Below are 18,169 nucleotides of genomic sequence, written 5' to 3'. Positions count from 1 at the left end.
GTGCCGTGGTGTCACGGCTCACAGCAACCTCAAACTCTTGGGCTTAAGCGATTCTCTTGCCTCAGCCTCCCAAGTAGCTGGGACTACAGGTGTCTTCGATGTATGTGGCTGGTGCCGTAAGCACTGTGCTACAGTCGCCGAGCCTCTTTTATTTTTATTTTTAAAGGATGGAAGGGGTCAGACTCAGTGACTCACGCCTGTGATTCAGCCTGTAATCCTAGCACTCTGGGAGGCCAAGGTAGGCAGACTGCTTAAGCTCAGCAGTTCAAGACCAACCTGAGCAAGAATGACCCTGTCTCCACTAAAAAATAAAAAAACTGACGCAAGAGGATAACTTGAGCCCAAAAGTTTGAGGTTGCTATGAGCTATGATGATGCCATGGCCCTCTACCCAGGGTGACAGAGTGACTCTGTGGGTGGATTGCCTGAGCTCAGGGGTTAGAGATCAGCCTGAGCCAGAGAGAGACACTATCTCTAAGAAACACCCAGGTGTTGTGGTGGGCACCTGTAGTCCCAGCTACTGGGGAGGCTGAGGCAAGAGAATTACTTGAACTCCAGAGTCCGAGGTTGCGGTGAGCTGTAACACTATGGCACTCTACCGAGGGTGACAAAGTGCAACTATCTCAAAAATAAATAAATAAATAAAATGGAAGGGAGGAAGAGAGAGAAAGAAGCTATTCTACATATTGTCTACAATAAAGTTTTCAAACTAGGAATATACGTGAATATGCTTATATGCTGTCAGAGACTTGAAAAAACATTAATAGAAGGATAAACGTTTCGTGCTGAAATAAGACACACACCTCGATCATTCTGGGACACAAATGTTGCTTTTCTAAACCTCTGAGAAATGTATGTGAAAGGTAAAAATTGTTTGAAATGCACTGGAGGAAAAAAAAAAAAGACAAGAAAATACCTCTTCAAGACTCCTACTGGGACAGAAGGTGATTCTTTTCCTGGCATAGTCTTCTATTGATCTGGAAATTGCTTCTAGCCATTCATCTCTTTCTGTGGCAGAACTGTTGGGGGCAGAAGAAGGTTCCATCAACCAGATGTCAGTGTTTATTCTTTTTTTCTTACTTCTTTTCCTGTACCCATGACAACAGACCTCACCAACCTTCCAACAATACCAGTCAAAAGAAGCAACGCTGCAGTTTTATACAAACAAATAATCAGAGTAGGCAATAGAGAATCCATGGAATTTCAGCAAATACAATGTTTTTTTTTTTTTCTTTCCAAAAGTTCCACTTTACGTTAAATAGCTTTTGAAGTCTCCTACGTTTGGAATTATTTTTGTTTAAGGGCCAGTCTTACAGTTAATAATTATTATTATTTACATAACCAAGGACTTTCCTAAGAGATACTCCTAGAATTCAAAAATCTTCCAAGAAATAAAGTTTCAAATGCTGATTTTTAGCATAAAATACTAAATATCTTTAGACTATTAAACTTACTAAAAACACCTAGGAGGGAAAGTGGGGTAAAGAGAACATATTTCTAGTAACCTTAGAGATGTTGTAACAGTGGTTAAGAGGGAAATAGCTACCAGGGCTCCTCTCCCTATGTAGAGGTAGTCACTGGGAGGTATTCTTAATTCAACGCTAGGCGGGAATGGGTTGCACAGGGGAAAAACCATTCAGAAAAGGGCATTTTTGTTCTGTATTTTTATAATCATGCCTCTCCCCCAAAACTCTGTAGTAACTTCCAAGTCATCATGACTTCAAGCATATTTCTGAAGCTATTGTTTAAATTTTGTTTTGCATATTCAAAACAGAGGGGTGCACTGTAGGGCTTATAAATATAATATATAAATCTATACATATACACGGGCCACTATGACAGTTCTGAGACAGCCTGTGTTATGCTCCGCTATTTCACTTCCACAACACAAAGCTGACAGTGTCCTTTCTGATTCCCCGTGCAAGTTTCACCTTGCTTGGCTTGCCTTTCTGGGGTTGCTGGGAGGGCTTCCTTTGTTTCCCTCTGTGTGGACTTGACATTTCTTGACTTTTATGTATCTCAAAACTTTCATAATGGCCCACAGACAGGTAGAGAGAACAAGAAAAGGGAAGGGAGAGAATAAGAGATTTTTTCTTTTTTTTGGCCGGGGCTGGGTTTGAACCCGCTCCCTCTGGCATATGGGGCCAGTGGCCTACTCCTTTGAACTACAGGCACTGCCCTTTTTTTCTTTCTTTTCTTTTTTTTTTTTTGAGAATAAGAGATTTTAATAGTGAATTTAAAAGTCTATCATAATAAAGTAAAATCAGTTATAATAGTATTGTGACTGTAAAAAAAAGTCAGCATTTTTTAGAAAAGCATACTGAAGTATGTAGGAATAAAATGACCTGACATCTACAATTTGTTTTAAAATTTATTGTTTAAATTTTGTTTTGCATATTCAAAACAGTTAAAAAGGGCGGTGCCTGTGGCTCAAAGGAGTAGGCCCCATAGGCCGGAGGTAGTGGTTTCAAACCCAGACCGGCCAAAAACTGAAAAAATAAATAAATAAATAAAAAGGTTAAAAAACAGGATAATTGGTAGTACAATGTTGATTTTTGAGACTGGGTGACTGTGTAGTTTATTGTATCAGATACTCTAATTTTAAGTCTATTAGAACTTTTAAACATTTCTAAAATAAAAATTAAAAAATCCATCATAAATAATAATATAGATGGGCAGTATGTTGCTATATTTTAAAGAAGCCATGGCATATGTTAAAATGATACGAGGGGAAAAAAAAGAAGAAACCACTTGCCTTCCCCACAAGAGTCATTCTCTGGAATGTACCTCCCTACTAAATAGTTTGAGTGGCATTTAGAATATTCATTCTTGGCTTGGCGCCTGTGGCTCAAGTGGCTAAGCTGAGCTGGCAGGTTTGAATCCAGCCTGGGCCTGCCAAACAACAATGATGGCTGCAACCAAAAAAAGCCAGGCGTTGTGGTAGGCACCTGACTTGGGAAGCAGAGGCAGGAGACTCACTTGAGCCCAGAAGTTGGAGGTTGCTGTGAGCTGTGATGCCACAGCACAGCACTCTACCCAGGGTGACAGCTTGAGGCTCTGTCTCCAAAAAAAAAAAAGTTCGAAATTGGGGTGGTGCCTGTGGCTCAAAGGAGTAGGGCACCAGCCCCACATGCCGGAGTGGCAGGTTCAAACCCAGCCCCGGCCAAAAAAATTGCATTTAAAAAATAAAAAAAAAAGGGAAAGGCAGAAATCCAGTTTCCAAATAAAATTTAAAACCTAATGTATTTCTCAAACTTTCATTGGATACAAAGAACAAAATAAAAAAGAAATGACCTCTTCCTTGCTAAACCAAACAGAACCAGCTGTTATCTCTATTACCCTGCGGTACTGCCATAACTAGCTACCATTTAATGGCTACTTAATGTCAGGCAACTGTCCCAAATACACTGCAAATGTCATTGTGTCTCATCCTCAGAGCTCTCCCATGGAATATATACTGGAACTTACACGCCCCCACAATCTCATCACCCACCTACACTGTTTACAAATAAGGAAACTGAGGAGGGTTAGCTGTGTAAGGTAATTCGCTTTGTAGACAACAGGCCGCTGAGTGATGAGCGGGCATCAGACCCAGGTGTAGTTAAGGATTGGACCCTCCACCTGAGGTCACTGCCAGCCTCTGCTCGTGTTCTCTCAAGAACTACACTACAAGAACACATGCTCAGACTTCTGAGCAAACATTCATAAAATATTACCATCTCCCCACCCTCTCCTGCTCTTCACTGGAAGAAGTAACGGAAAGCAGAGAGGCAGATGGCAAATTTGAGAATTGCTGTTGGATTCTTCTGGAGCCTTGGAAGCATGTGGAATGTGATTCGACTGTGCAAATCATGTCACATATGCTGTTCTTTCATCTAATCATTCCTGGCTCGCTCTTGTGTGGGGCTCTGCCAAGACAATGTTTACCAGCTCTTGATAACACATTTCTCACAGACCACACACATTTACTCACAGCATCCAATGCAGACGTTCTAGGTTTCTTTTTGTATTCTTTTCTTTCTAGAATGTGTACGTTACCAGAAAGCAAATTTGGGTCAAATAAATAGCATTTTCACAGTAAGGAGGATGTAATACCAAGGGGGAAAGCCCTCCAATAGAAGAGATTTCTGCTTCGACCTTGCCACACTACTTACTGCTTGTGCTACTCTGAGGTTCAAGGGCCTCATGACTACGATTCATGTCAGTAACATTTACTGGGAGCCTTCTAGGGGCCAGGACCCAAGCCATGAACTGGGCCCAAAAAAGACATGTCACGTCTAAGGGCTTACACGGAACTGAGGTGAAAAAATAAATTAACGTATGATAAACAAAGGTAGACAAGTAGCATAGAAGTAGCAAGGTATCTAATTAGGGCTTTGCAGAGGGGATGACAAAGTTAGAACTTGGAGAATTATAGGAGTTTGGCGGGAATTCTGTGTCTCTGTATAGCTTTGGTCATCTCTAACCTGATGATGCCCCAATATGTGGCTCTGCCTCCGGCTTCCTTCTGACACCCAGACACCTGCTCCTTGATGGCTGCAGCTGGGTGTTTTATCGGCAGCTCACATTTAGCATGCACGTCTGAAACAAATCTCTGATTACCCCCCTAAAAGCTGCTCTTCTCGCATTGCTCCCTATCATACTTCTCAGCACCCCCATCCAGTACCCCACACAAGGTGGAGACTCACTCTGATGATCCCCTTCCCCTCTCCCCTATGTCCACAATGAATTACTGCTTTTAGTACACCTCCCAGGCCGTATTCCACATAATCTTTAAAAAATGCCAATCTGATCACATCATTCCCTTGTATAAATAAGCCTTTCATTGGCTTCTTCTAGCTCGTAGGCTAAGAATCAAAATCCACAAGATGGTTCTGCATAACTGATACTGCCTGGACCTCCACGCTTATTTGGAGTCAATATGCTCCCTCTTAAGCTCCTGCCACACCGGCCTTTCAGTTCTAAAATATGCCACGCCCCCTCCGACTTTGTGACCTTTGCACACGTTCCTCCCAATGCCCAGCAAGCTCTCCCTTTCCTCTGCCTGGCTATCCAATACCTATTTATCCTTCATGAGTCAGTGTTCACAGCCGGTCCTTTAGGGAAGTTATTCCTGACTGCCCTCTCCCCACCCAGCCTCGCTCAAGGTCCTTTGCTTTACAGTCTCACAGCACCTGGTATTTTTCCTGTTGTCACTTACAATACTGTGTTAGTATTTGCTAACTTACTTCCTCCCAGAATGTAAGCCCAGTGAAGGAAGACCCTATGAATTCCCCACTGCATGCTGATACCCAGCACACTGCCTGGCCCAAGGCAGAGGCTCCATATTCCGTATTGAATGAAGGATGGATTCCATGTAGGGGTGGAGAATGGGCAAGGCAAAAGGATGTGGAGTACGATGGCACTCGTGGGGAGTCACGAGAGACTGGTGCTGGGACACACAATGTGTTCGTGGTGGGACCTGGGGAGAATGGAGATGAGGCCAGCGAGGCAGACAGAAACCAGATCACACCTTCCCCCCTTCTTTTTCTTTTTAAGATTTTATTTCTCCTTTCATCTCACAGCCAAAACCTACCCCCCTGCCCCACTTTAACCTCTGATACAAGATCTACCTCTCTGTGGTGGAGGAATTCGGAGAAGAGCATGGCACATGGGCTCCCTTTCCCCCGTGCTGGCCTAACCTGCCCTTGAAAATTTGTTCTTTTATTGAGAACTTCCTGGTTCTATGATTCTGCCTGTGCCCCATATTCAACCCATCAATGATCCTACAGCTCTGCCTCTTTCTGACCCCTTCTCACCACTGTCGTCCAAAACACCATCATCACCAGCCTGCTTCCTGGGCTCCCAACTTCTGCTCTAGACCCCTGACGGTCTGTCAGGGGACAAAAGCAGTCAGTGTGAAACAATAAATTAGAACCTTTCAATTTTCAACTTAAAACCCTCAGATGGTTTCCCATCATACTTAAAAATCCAATGACCTGTGCAGTCTATGAGGCCTCATAGGACCTGGTCCGTACATTCCTGCCCCGTCCCCCACCTAACCTCACATTTGACCTTGCCTGGAACACCAGGCTCCACTCACACTGGGCTTCTTGCTGTTTCTTTAACACACTGAACTCTTTCCTGCCTCCTTCCTATCTCTTGGCTGTTCCCTCAACCTGGAATTTGCTCCTTGCTGGTCTCTGCTTCTCCTCACAACTTTTCTGATCTCCCATTAAAATAGCCCAGCCCATCACTCTGTGTGTGTCAGTCTACTTTATCTTTTTTCATAACATTTAATACCTCAAATTATATTTTATTTGATTATGGCATATCTCTCCCTTTAGAACAAAGCTCTCTTTTTTTTTTTTTATTGAGACAGAGTCTTACTTTGTCATCCACGGTAGAGTGCTGTGGCATTGTAGCTCACAGCAACTTCAAATTCTTTGGCTCAAGCAATTCTCTAGCCTCAGCCTTCCTATTAGCTGGGACTACAGGTGCCTGCCACAATACCTGGAGATTTTTGTTTATTTGTTTAGCAGCCCTGGGCCAGGTTTGAACCTACCAGCTCCAGAGCGTGTGGCCAGTGCCCTAACCACTGAGCTATGGGTGCCCAGAACGAAGGTCCTTATAGTCAGGGACTTTGTATTCCCGGCTCCTGGAACAGTTACCTGGCACTGAGTAGGTGCCTGGTAAATATCTGTTGAATGGATGACAGATGTCAGACAGTCCCCCTTCCCCAGCTGCTCCACCTATGCCAATCTCTAAATAATGAATCACTCCCATCAGTAAAGTTCCTCCGACCCTGCAATGATAGTCACTGAGCACCAGACGACTACTAAGAAAAAGACAGAGAAGGGATTCATACATCACAGTCACAGAACAATAGATAAAATGGTTCATATATGACCCTCCTGCCCACCCCTGAAACAAGGTATGACTATTCTCTGCACAAGTGATTTACATGAAAGCTAGTGTCTCAGGAAAGCCAGTTCTGCATGGTATCATTGCATGGGTCTCTTCTAGTGTCTTCTTGGCAAGATTGGTTTTTCATCTTGTTCTAAAGTATCTTGGCAGTCTTGCGAAAAAAATGCTTCCTTGAGATGAAGTTGTAGAGAGAGAAGTCTGTGTAAAACGGAATGAGAAAGAGCTGGTCCTCCCCTCTGTGGCTGACACAGAGCAGGGCACAAGTGAGGTTGTGACCATCCAGGGAAACAGAGGAAGGACACAGACAGCAGCATTTGTATTTAAGGGTCCATGAATCAGAATAATAAGACTAAGTCATAATCAGTTGGGAATTCTCTTCCAAAGACAGGCTTGGTGCCCATCATTCAGTGGTTAGGGTGCTGGCCACATATACCGGGGCTGGCAGGTTTGAACCTGGCCCAGGCCTGCTAAACAACAACTGCAACAAAAAAATAGCTGGGCATTGTGGCAGATGCCTGTAGTCCCAGCTACTAGGAGGCTGAGGCAAGAGAATCACTTAAGCCCAAGAGTTTGAGGCTGCTTTGAGTTGTGATGCATGGCACTCTACCAAGGGCAACATAGTGAGATTCTGTCTCAAAAATAAATAAATAAATGCTACATACATATATAAATAAATAACAAAGACACACATACATAAACCTCTATCAGAGCTGTTCATTACACCTGTCTGATTCTGACCTGGAAAAACATGGGCATACAAATATTTACCTGAAAGACAAGATTTACTATAATTTCTCACATTATTTATTCTTAATAAAATGGCATATTGTCTTTACCAAAGCCCATTTTTATATGTAAGTGCAAATGAAAACTTGACTTTTCTGTTGGCATTTCTTTTTTTGGACCTTTGAAAATAACTTTCTGGCTCAGTGCCCAGTAGTACAGTGGTTAAGGCATCAGCCACATAAACTGAGGTTGGTGGGTTCGAACCCAGCCTGGGCCAGCTAAAAGAACGGTGATAACTGCAACAAAAAAAACAGCTGGGTGTTCTGGCGGGCGCCTTTAGTCCCAGCTACTTGGGAGGCTGAGGCAAGAGAATCGCTTAAGCCCAAGAGTTAAAGGTTGCTGTGAGCTGTGATGCCATTACACTCTACCCAGGGCAACAGAGTGAGACTCTATCTCAAAAGACAAAAAAGGAAAGAACTTTCTTAATTCTAAGGACCAATCTCAAGTACTCGTCAAAAGCCTAAAAAACCAGGACTTGATGTTCTTTGAACTTTTGTTCAAGTCCCTACCCTTCAAATAAAGAAAACCAACCAACCAAACAAGTCACAGTGCCAAGTGATAAGAGGTTACTTTCCTTCATTGAATATTATTATCTAGGGAATGGTTCAGGTAGTCCCAGGAATTTTGCTTGCCCTGCCTAATAGTTGGGAAGCATTTCTCAAAGCCCAAACACAGGGATTTTTCTGTCATCCTGTATGTCAGGTGGTAGTGGCCATTTCCAAGGAATGACACGCCCCAGGGAGGATTCCAGTGGTCCTCAGATTTGGGGAAGTCAGACATTTAGTCTGAGCCTTTGACACTCACAGACACAGGCAGAATTATCGTGGTTGTCAGGGCCAGGTGCAGTGGCTCACGCCTGTAATCCTAGCACTTTGGGAGGCCAGGTGGGTGGATCACTTGAGCGCAGAGTTTGAGAACAGCCTGAGCATGAAAAAGGCTCCGTCTCTATAACAAGCAGAAAAATTTGGCTGGGCACGGCTTGCACACGCCTGTAGTCTTAGCTACTTGGGAGGCTGAAATAGGAGGATTGTTTTAGCTTAGGAGTTTGAGGTTGCTGTGAGCTATGATGACACCATGGCACACTATCCAGAGCAACAGAGTGAGATTCTGTCTCAAAAAAAAAAAGTGGCTGTCAGATACAGCTAGGTTCCAACTACGGCTCCACTGTTTACTACCTGTGTAACTTCCAAGGTGCTGTTTCACCTTTATGAGCCTCTCCATTTTCTCGCCCAGGAGATGAAGATAATACTCAACCCAGAAGTTATCATGGTATTTAGAAGAGAAAATAAATATAACACAAGGAGTACTATCCCTGATGTGGAGTACAAATGATTCCCACCACTACTCCGTTACTAAGGTCCTAGTTGATTTTAGGGATACAGTTACAGCAGACTGCCTGGGTTCAAATCCAGGCTCTGCTACTTAATCGCTTGGTCACTTTTCTCACCATAAATGGGCATAATTAATAGTAACTTGCCTTTTAGGATTGTGTGAAGATTTAATGAATTAACACACATAAAGTATCTGGCATATAATAAATCTTACAAAAGTGTTGGCCACTATTTTTTATTATATCAAAGGTTAAGTTTCAGAAGAGTGCCACAGACTGACCACAGTGGTTCTCAACCTTCTTATTGCCATGACCCTTTAATACAGTTCCTCATGTTGTGGTGATCCCCAACCATAGTATTATTTTCGTTGCTACTTTATGGGTGCAAAAATATGTGTTTTTCAAAAATATGTGTTTTCCGATGGTCTTGGGTGACCCCTGTGAAAGGGTTGTTCGACCCCCAAAGGGATCGTGACCCACAGGTTGAGAACCACTGATCTAGATCCTGCAGTGGAGCGGTGCTATCACTGTTGGTGTCCCCTCACCACACAAATCCCCCAAATATCCACTCTGTCACTCAGCCAGGGGCTCAATAATGTGTGTGTCTGAGCCACACAGCTTCATGTTTCCTTAGCGCTCAAATTACAACATGGAGATACACAGGAAAGTCATTGCAGGTTCTAGTCTGGGGCAAGGTGACATCATAAATAACAACAGATTTGAAAACAAAGGACTTCAGGTTGTATCCCCGACTTTGCCAGCTATGCATCTTTGAGACAGCGACCCAAGTTTTCTGTAGCTTAGTTTCCTCATTGTAGTATGAGATGACATCTACCTCATGGGTTTGTTACAACCTTTAAATGACAGGTGAAAACTTACAAGCCCATTACAAAGCAGTAGTTGTTTGTTAAAACAATTGAAATACTCACTTTAAGAAATGATCAGCAAAGCCCTTTGACCGTTACTACTCTATTCAGAGAACATTTTAATCTTTGTGCCACTAGCACCCTGTTGCATCAGCTCTCAGCCCTTTGCCTGCATGGCAAATGGAGAGCTACCTGTATGGTACTGGAAAGAGAAGGAGAAAGGAAGAAACGCAAAGTCTAATAGTTAACCGAGGTATAAAACGTGCTGGCAATATCTGGTCCTCTTACATTGGCAAAAATTCATCTATACAAATATTTAAAAGTATACCTGGCTGAGAGAATGAAGGAACGTTCCACACTTTCAATCTTTAATTCATTCTGATATGCTTCTTGCGTGGGTTTTCTGACCTGGAAGAAAGTTTAACAATTTCCACAAACTACCCAAAACCCCCAACTCTGAACTACAGCTGAAACTGCCCATTGCCCCTAACGGGTGACATCCACAACCCACCTTCAACCTTCCTTTCCAGCTTTACCTACGACTATTCTCCATCACCTGCTCAATGCTCCAGGTGAATTTAAATACACACAGTCCCAACGTTCCCACCTCCACACCTTTGCTTACGGTATTCCCTCTACCCAGAATGCCTTTCCGTCAAATGATGGAATGGCCAAATGAGACTTAACAGTTTCAGGCCCATTGTCTCTTCCTCTTAAAGACTTCCTGGATTCTCCCTCTTTCCTCACTGCCTATCAAAAGCTGCAGGCCAATCCCTCCACCATGACCATCAAAATCTGCATGCTCTTTATTTTCTGAACTCCCCAAAACTTTGCTGTGCCATTATGGTGATATTTATTACTGTCTACTCTATAGGTATTTATGGTAGTGTATTATGGTGATAATTATTACTGTCTACTTGATAGGTATTTATGGGTAGTGTATTATCTTCCCAACGACATGGTAAGTCCTGTGGTGTTGGAGGATGGATGAAGAGAAGTGGTTGGAGCGGGGCAGAAAGAAAAAGAACCAATTTATCTTCCTATTTGCCATCAAACCTATTACCAACTTTGTTCATAACAGTTCTCAATATATACCTTATGAATAAATAAATGCATGGGTGAACAAATGGCAACACGTATGAATAATTAAATGCGTGGCAGGCACCTGTGGTCCCAACTACTTTGGAGGTTGAGGCAAGAGAATCGCTGGAGCCCAAGAGTTTGAGGTTGCCGTGAGCTATGACACTAGGGCACTCTACCAAGAGTGACTAAGTGAGACTCTGTCTCCAAATAAATAAATAAAGTCTAACAGATACACAGACCTTCATTCCAGCCAATGAGAGCATGTTGTTCAGTTTATACATCCCAGACTGCACCGGTGTTGTATATAACAAGGCATCATTAAACTGAAAGTAGAAACATTCACAGTGAGTAAAGAAGCAAATTTCAGCTATCAAGATATTTGATAAGATGTAAAAATAAAGAAAAAATACTACTACTTTGCTAACAGCTCTCTGAATAAGATACTTATATTCAGCTATATTACACAACCATCACCTAGAATGTTGTACTAGGATACTATCAAAAAGGCAATTTCTGGAAAAGTCCTGTAACAGATTTAATGTTTCCTGAATTCTAAATCCTACTGAGGTATTACAGTCGGCCTAAATAAACGATTAAAACAATTACCCCATGCACATTTCATTGACCTGCTTTCTTCATAGGTGAGCGGTGTTATTTCTTATGTGCTACACAAATAGGTGAAGGTTAATTAGCAGTATAACTATCAACAGTAATGCTGCCCGTCTCCTTCAGACCAGTAGCTTTATAAAAAGTGGTTAAATGTATTAGGTAAATAACAGGTCTTTATCTGCAAAAGATGTGACCACTTAGGTTTTTTGTTTTGGGAAACTAAGATTTTAAAAGATATGTTTGAGGGGTAGTATAATCCATGTATGATGGTTCAGAGCAGACTTTGGAGTTGACAGCCTGGAATTCTAATTCCAGCTTCAGCAATGCTCTGATTCTCTGAGCTTCAGTTTTCTTTTCTTGGAATAAAATGGGCATGAATTTTGCTTGCCATGACTGTCATGACATTGCATAGAAAAAGTGCTAAGTAGGGCGGTGCCTATGGCTCAGTGAGTAGGGTCAGCACCCTACTCATATACATATACCACCACATATACTGAGGGTGGTGAGTTCAAACCCAGCCCTGGCTGAACTGCAACCAAAAAATAGCTGGGCGTTGTGGAGGGTGACTATAGTCCCAGCTACTCGGGAGGCTGAGGCAAGAGAATCACTTAAGCCCAGGAGTTGGAGGTTGCTGTGAGCTGTGACGCCACAGCACTCTACCAAGGGTGATTTAGTGAGACTCTGTCTCTACAAAAAAAAAAAAAATGCTAAGTAAATAGTGGCTGTTATTAACTCTGTGTTTTCTATGCAGAAACAAACAATTATTCCAAGTTAGAAATGAAATAAACTACATGCTAAAAGGAAATAATTTTCTGATTATGCATCATAACAGATTTTATTTCCCATACTTGAAATGCAAATATGCAATATAGTCAAAGATGCCACTAAAACTGATTTTTGAATGTGCTAAGTGTATCACTATGGATAAATGTCTCCTTTCATTAAGCAATTGTTCCTGCCTTGTGCCTTGGACACATAGAACTACACACGGCCTCTTACCAGGAAGAACATTCGGGGTTGCATCACTTTCCGAGATAGCTTCATCAGAGTTCCTTCTTTGAGAAAAACCTGATTCGTCCAAACAAACATCTCTTTAGTCTTACCATCATAACGCAATGGAAATATAATCTTCTCATCAAATTTCCATCCTCAGAATCCTTTTTTTTTTAGGGCCACAGAGACATAATTTCCTTTTGTCTTTTTATAGTCATATTTAATTTTAAACCTTGTAAGTCATGTAGGGGTTGGACGAGCAAGCAGAGTTACATGAATCCAATACTGGCCCTAGGGATACTGTGTGGAGGGACGTGAAACTGATGGGAGGGTATACTTGATCCTGAGGCATATCCAATATCCTGATAAATGCATTCTGCAATTTTCCTGAACTCATTCCCTAGGCCGCTTTTGTGCTCTGTGAGGAGTATCAAAATACCAATTTTCTCCCTCCCTTCCTAATTGTCTCTTACATTAAAGATTTTAAATGAAATTGTCTTCAAAGCTGTATGACCCCAGCTGGCGTTACATAATAAAATGATCCCATTAAATCAGATACTCTGTGGGTCCCTTGCCAGTCTCCAAATTGAATTGGACTTGTATTATGAATAGACATTTCTTCTAATTACATTGTCACAGTGACTTACATCAAGAAAAGTTTTGAATGGACAGAGTGATTGAGTTGGGATCAATCAAAAGTGCCAATAGCAACCTATTTTCAAAACTGAAATGAAAGATAGCTACAAATGATTACCTAAACGCACTGTATTAAATTTGCAAAGAACAGTCTATAAAACACTCACCCGTCCCGGCTGTACTATCTCATGGTGTCCATTTAAGCTGTACTGAATTTGCATAAGTTTCTGGAAGTTGTCCTACAAAAAAATAATGTACAGCATGTGAAGGCCCAGGCTTTCAGGTTCAAGAGCACACCAACTGCTGATATGAAGATACTTACTCCTTGCTTCATGGTGTCATTGGCATGGTTGGCCACCTCTATGACAACAGCAAGGGCATCTAGAATGTGTAGGAACAGAAGGCACCTTTGGTCATTACCAGTAAAACAGTCTACAACATTAAGCAATTCCTGATGACCAGATAGCCACCTCACAGCAACCAACCTCCGGAGGAGCTCAGCTAACTTTGAGTAGACATAAATATTCTGAAGTTCAATGAAGGCCAAAATCAAGGACAAACGAGCCAAAGAAAGACTCTAGACATTGTATAGATCAGTCACTTCAAGGACTCATAATTTTAAAGTTTGAAAGGACCCTGCACACCACCTGCTTCAGTCCCTGTTTCTGAAAGATGAAGAAAGGGATGCCCAGAGAAATCAAACATGCCACGAACACAGAGTGGCTGAACACAGGAGGGCAAGAGTGCTGACCCCCAGCCATGCTGGGTCCAGCCTCACCACCAGAAACTGGCTTTCATGGAGGGCTGGCTGTGTGCCCCTTGTGTCCCTATATCTCACTTGCCTTCAGCACTACTTTACTACTTCTTCTGGTTCTATTTTAATCTCTCCAAATAGAGTTTTGTATATTGCTTTTGTTATTAGTATATTTTTCCTTTCTAGGTCTAAATAAACATAATATAGAGGCCAGGCATGGTAGCTCATGACCTTAATCCTAGCACTCTGGGAGGCTGAGGCAGGAGGCTTGCTTGAGCCCAGGAGTTCAAGACCAGCCTGAGCAAGAGGAAGACCCCACCTCAACTAAAGGTAGAAAAACTTAGCCAGGCATTGTAGTGGGCACCTTTAGTCCCAGTACTCTGGGATGCTGATACAAAGGATCACTTGAACCCAGGAGTTTGGGGTTGCTGTGAGCTAGGCTGATGCCACAGCACTCGAAACTGGGCTACAGAGACTCTGTCTCAAAAGAAAGAAAAAAAAGGCTAGGCGCAGTGGCTCATGACTGTAATACTAGCCCTCTGGGAGAACGGAGGCGGGTGGATTGCCTAACCTCACAAGTTCGAGACCAGCCTGAGCCAGAGCGAGATCTTGTCTTTGAAAATAGCTGGGCATTGTGGCAGGTGCCTGTGGTCCCAGCTACTAGGGAAGCTGAGGGAAAGAGATTGCTTGAGCCCAAGAGTTTGAGGTTGCTATGAGCTGTGACACCATGGCGTCTACTGAGGATCACAAAGTGAGACTCTGCCTGAAAAAGAAAGAAAGAAAGAAAACATAATATAAAAACTGCAACATAAGCCACTACAAAGTTATTTACCTTGAGTATCTCTGTAATCTCTAGCATCTTCCTTCAGATTCTTCAAATAATCTGGAAAAGAAAAAAAAAAAAAAGTCTTTAAGCACAATAAAGCAATGAGCCTAAAACACCAATAATCTTCCTTTTTCCATACCTGTCAGTCTTGTTGGTTGATACATATGTTAGTCTGACTTGCGCTGGTTTTCTAACAATGTGAAAGCCCTGAGACCAATTTGAAGTGAGAGTGGAGAGTCAGAGCTGGAAAGAGCCTCAGGGATAACACTGGCTATTTCAGAGAGGAGCAATCAATCGGATTACTGAACAAAGAGTCTCACCCAAGCCACACAACCTCTTTGTGACAGAGCCAACATGAAAATCTGGGTCTCCTGATGGCCAGGTTAGCTTGATTATCTCAATACACAGAAAATACCTTAATCTTGAGATTGGATATATCTGTGTATAAAACTATGAGGCAATAACAGATTCAATGCCCAAAGAACACTTGGATTTGTCAATCTAAGAATCTAATAATGCCCAGGACACCGAGGGACTCAATATATGCATCTCAACAGGTGGTTTTAAATGGGAATGAATATGTGTACATTTGGCTGTGTCTGGAGACAGTTATCACAACTGGATAAAAGCAGTGCTAAAAAACCTTACAATAAGCTCCCCAACAAAGATCAGAATTATCTGATCTAAAATGTCAACAGGACTGAGACTGAGAGAGTCTGGTCAGAGGAAGATGCTCTGAAAGCATTGTCCTATGCAGTAGTTCTTGTAATACAGAAAAAAATCCAGGGCCACAGGTTTTAGTTAACAAATCTTTAACACCCAGAATGGTCATAGGATTTCCAGGTAAAACTTCCTTCTTTGCTGAAAAATGTTGGGTGGCTTCCCATTACCTATCAAATTAAAAAAAAAAAAAGTAATTTTTTACAGAGTCTCATTCTTTTGGCCTTGGTGGAATGCTATGGCATCAAGACTCATAACAACCTCAAAGTCTTGGGCTCAAAAGATGTTCCTGCCTCAGCCTCCTGAGTAGCTGGGAGCACAGGTGTGTGCACCACAATGCCCGGCTGGTTTTTATACTTTTAGTAGAGACAGAGATTTCGCTCTTGATCAGGCTGGTCTCAAACTCCTGGGCTTAAGTCAACCACCCGCCTCGGCTTCCCAGAGTGCTAGGATTACAGGCATGAGTCACCCTAGGCACTCACCATTACCTATCAAATTAATGCAAATTCCTTTCCCTGGAATTTAGTCTCCCACTACATGGCCTCCACTGACTTTCTCGCTTTCTCCCCGGCTGCTGCCTAACACAGGCCCTTTGTTCCTACCTGAATTGGATTCTGCTCAATTCCTTGAAACTTCCCATGTATTCCCTGACTGTGTACCTTTCTGTTTCTAATGCTCCCTTCTGAATCCTTTCCTCTAGCTCTGCATAGACAAATCCTATTCCCACTCTTCTAGGTTTATCTCAAATTCCTCTTCTACAAAATGTTCCTTTTGAAAGAATCATTTTGGCTGGGTGCAGTGGCTCCTGTCTGTAATTGTAGCACTCTGGGAAGCCACGGTGGGTGGATCAATTGAGCTCAGGAGTTAGAGACCAGCCTAAGCAAGAATGAGACCCCGTCTTTATTAAAAAATAAATAAATAAATAAAAATAGAAAACCAGCCTGTCGCTGTGGCAGGTTCCTGCAGTTCCAGCTAGTTGGAAGGCAGAGAATCGCTTAAGCCCAAGAGTTTTGAGTTTGTTGTGAACTAACACACCATGGCACTCTACCCAGGGCAAGAGTGAGATTCTACCTCAAAAAAACAAAACAAAACAAACAAACAAAAGAATCCTTTTTTTCCCCTTTGACATGGCAGTTTCACCTGATGCCTTCTGCCACTTTCTTTTTCATTAGACTCAAAGTTCCTTGTGGGTTGGCTCGGCGCCTGTGGCTCAAGCGGCTAAGGCACCAGCCACATACCCCCAAGCTGGTGGGTTGGAATACAGCCTGAGCCTGCCAAACAACAATGATGATTGCAACAAAACGGGCATTGTGGTGGGTGCCTATAGTCCCAGCTACTTGGGAGGCTGAGGCAAGAGAATCGCTTGAGCCCCCAAGTAGCTGAGGGAAGAGAATTGCTTGAGCCCAGGAACTGGAGGTTGCTGTGAGCTGTGATGCCATAGTACTCTACCCAGGGTGACATCTTGAGGCTCTGCCTCAGAAAACAAAAAAGTTCCTTGTGGGTAGGACATTTGCTTCACCTTTCCCTCTCACACAGTACTTAGCAAGGGGCTTTCCACACAAGGGTCAATGAAGTCTGAATGAATAAAAAGAATCCATTATTTAGGTAGACAGGATTGTGTTTTAGCTAAGGTAAAGGCAATAAAGGCGGAAATGTCAGTGGGCATGGAGAACATGGAAGGAGGAAAGGTGGGTTCAGAGACTGAATGCATTTTTATCAGACCCAGTCTCTGGTTGAGAATATTACGAAACAGATCTAACTTCATCTCATGAATGTATGAAAGTCATGCTCAAAGGTACAAAGGGAAACTTGGACGTTAGTGCCAGCTTTTCAAACGTAATAGATGACACAGACAGACACACCTAACTGCTGAAACTTCACAGTCTCTGAGACAGTGATCCATCAGGCTGTGTGAGTCTGGGCACGCATATCACGTTATAAATATCCGGCACTGGCAAGAAGCCACGGTGAGATGTGTGTGACCACATTAAGCCTTCCTGTGCTATGGCCTGGGCTCGATCTTACAAGAGATCATCACTAGCAATTTAGACCTTAAATAATCTAAACTCATAGGTTGAAGAATTCACTTTTGATAAAAGATACACGAAAACCACAAAAGTTAACAAAATACATTGATTGTACATGACAGCCTTTCTCAATGATGGAAAATCTTATTCTCATGCTAACTAAACTCATTTAATATATAAGCCATGTTTGGTGAGTGCAAATATCCATCATTTCTATGGTTGACAGGGACAGAGTTGAGGAAACTAACTTACCCTAATTGGATGTTCAATGCCTAAGTTGCCTCATTAAGCAAAAGTGATTTTCCTTAAGGCTTTAGTTAGCTGAAGCGTACAGAAAAGAAAGCAGATGTACCTAAATATTAGATTCATGGCGAGTTCCTATTTTGCCTTAAGTTCCTGTTCTTTTTTTTTTTTTGAGACAGAGCCTCAAGCTGTCACCCTGGGTAGGATGCTGTGGCCAGCAACTTCCAACTCTTGGGCTTAAGCGATCCTCTTGCCTCAGCCTCCCAAGCAGCTGGGATTACAGTTGCCCACTACAACGCCTGGCTATTTTTTGGTTGCAATTGTCATTGTTGTCTGGCAGGCCTGGGCTGGATTCAAACCTGCTAGGTCTGGTGTATGTGGCTGGCGCCTT

The 18,169-nt window shown here is 42.6% G+C and overlaps 1 protein-coding gene and 1 non-coding gene across 3 annotated transcripts in view; one reads left to right on the top strand and one right to left on the bottom strand.

Moving 5' to 3' along the window:
• FGD6 (FYVE, RhoGEF and PH domain containing 6) overlaps positions 1-18,169 on the bottom strand; it is a 125,236-nt gene that overhangs the window by 15,787 nt on the left and 91,280 nt on the right. For both annotated transcript variants that reach the window (XM_003783345.2, XM_023509211.1), the window contains exons 9-15: positions 14,795-14,845; positions 13,531-13,589; positions 13,376-13,447; positions 12,579-12,647; positions 11,210-11,293; positions 10,216-10,295; positions 916-1,018 (exon numbers count right to left, since the gene is read on the bottom strand). In XM_003783345.2, the coding sequence (XP_003783393.1) occupies positions 916-1,018; positions 10,216-10,295; positions 11,210-11,293; positions 12,579-12,647; positions 13,376-13,447; positions 13,531-13,589; positions 14,795-14,845 (518 nt within the window). The remainder of the gene's footprint in view (positions 1-915; positions 1,019-10,215; positions 10,296-11,209; positions 11,294-12,578; positions 12,648-13,375; positions 13,448-13,530; positions 13,590-14,794; positions 14,846-18,169) is intronic.
• Positions 11,580-11,708, top strand: LOC111723053. Its single transcript, XR_002771679.1, has one exon. It is a non-coding gene; the product is annotated as a small nucleolar RNA SNORA19 (small nucleolar RNA).

The sequence above is a fragment of the Otolemur garnettii genome, unplaced genomic scaffold (genome assembly GCF_000181295.1).
Source record: "Otolemur garnettii isolate 467f Iridium unplaced genomic scaffold, OtoGar3 scaffold00007, whole genome shotgun sequence".
NCBI classification, from domain to species: domain Eukaryota; kingdom Metazoa; phylum Chordata; class Mammalia; order Primates; family Galagidae; genus Otolemur; species Otolemur garnettii.
Note: the sequence above shows the minus strand (reverse complement) of the source record. Positions and strands in the feature narration are given on the sequence as shown.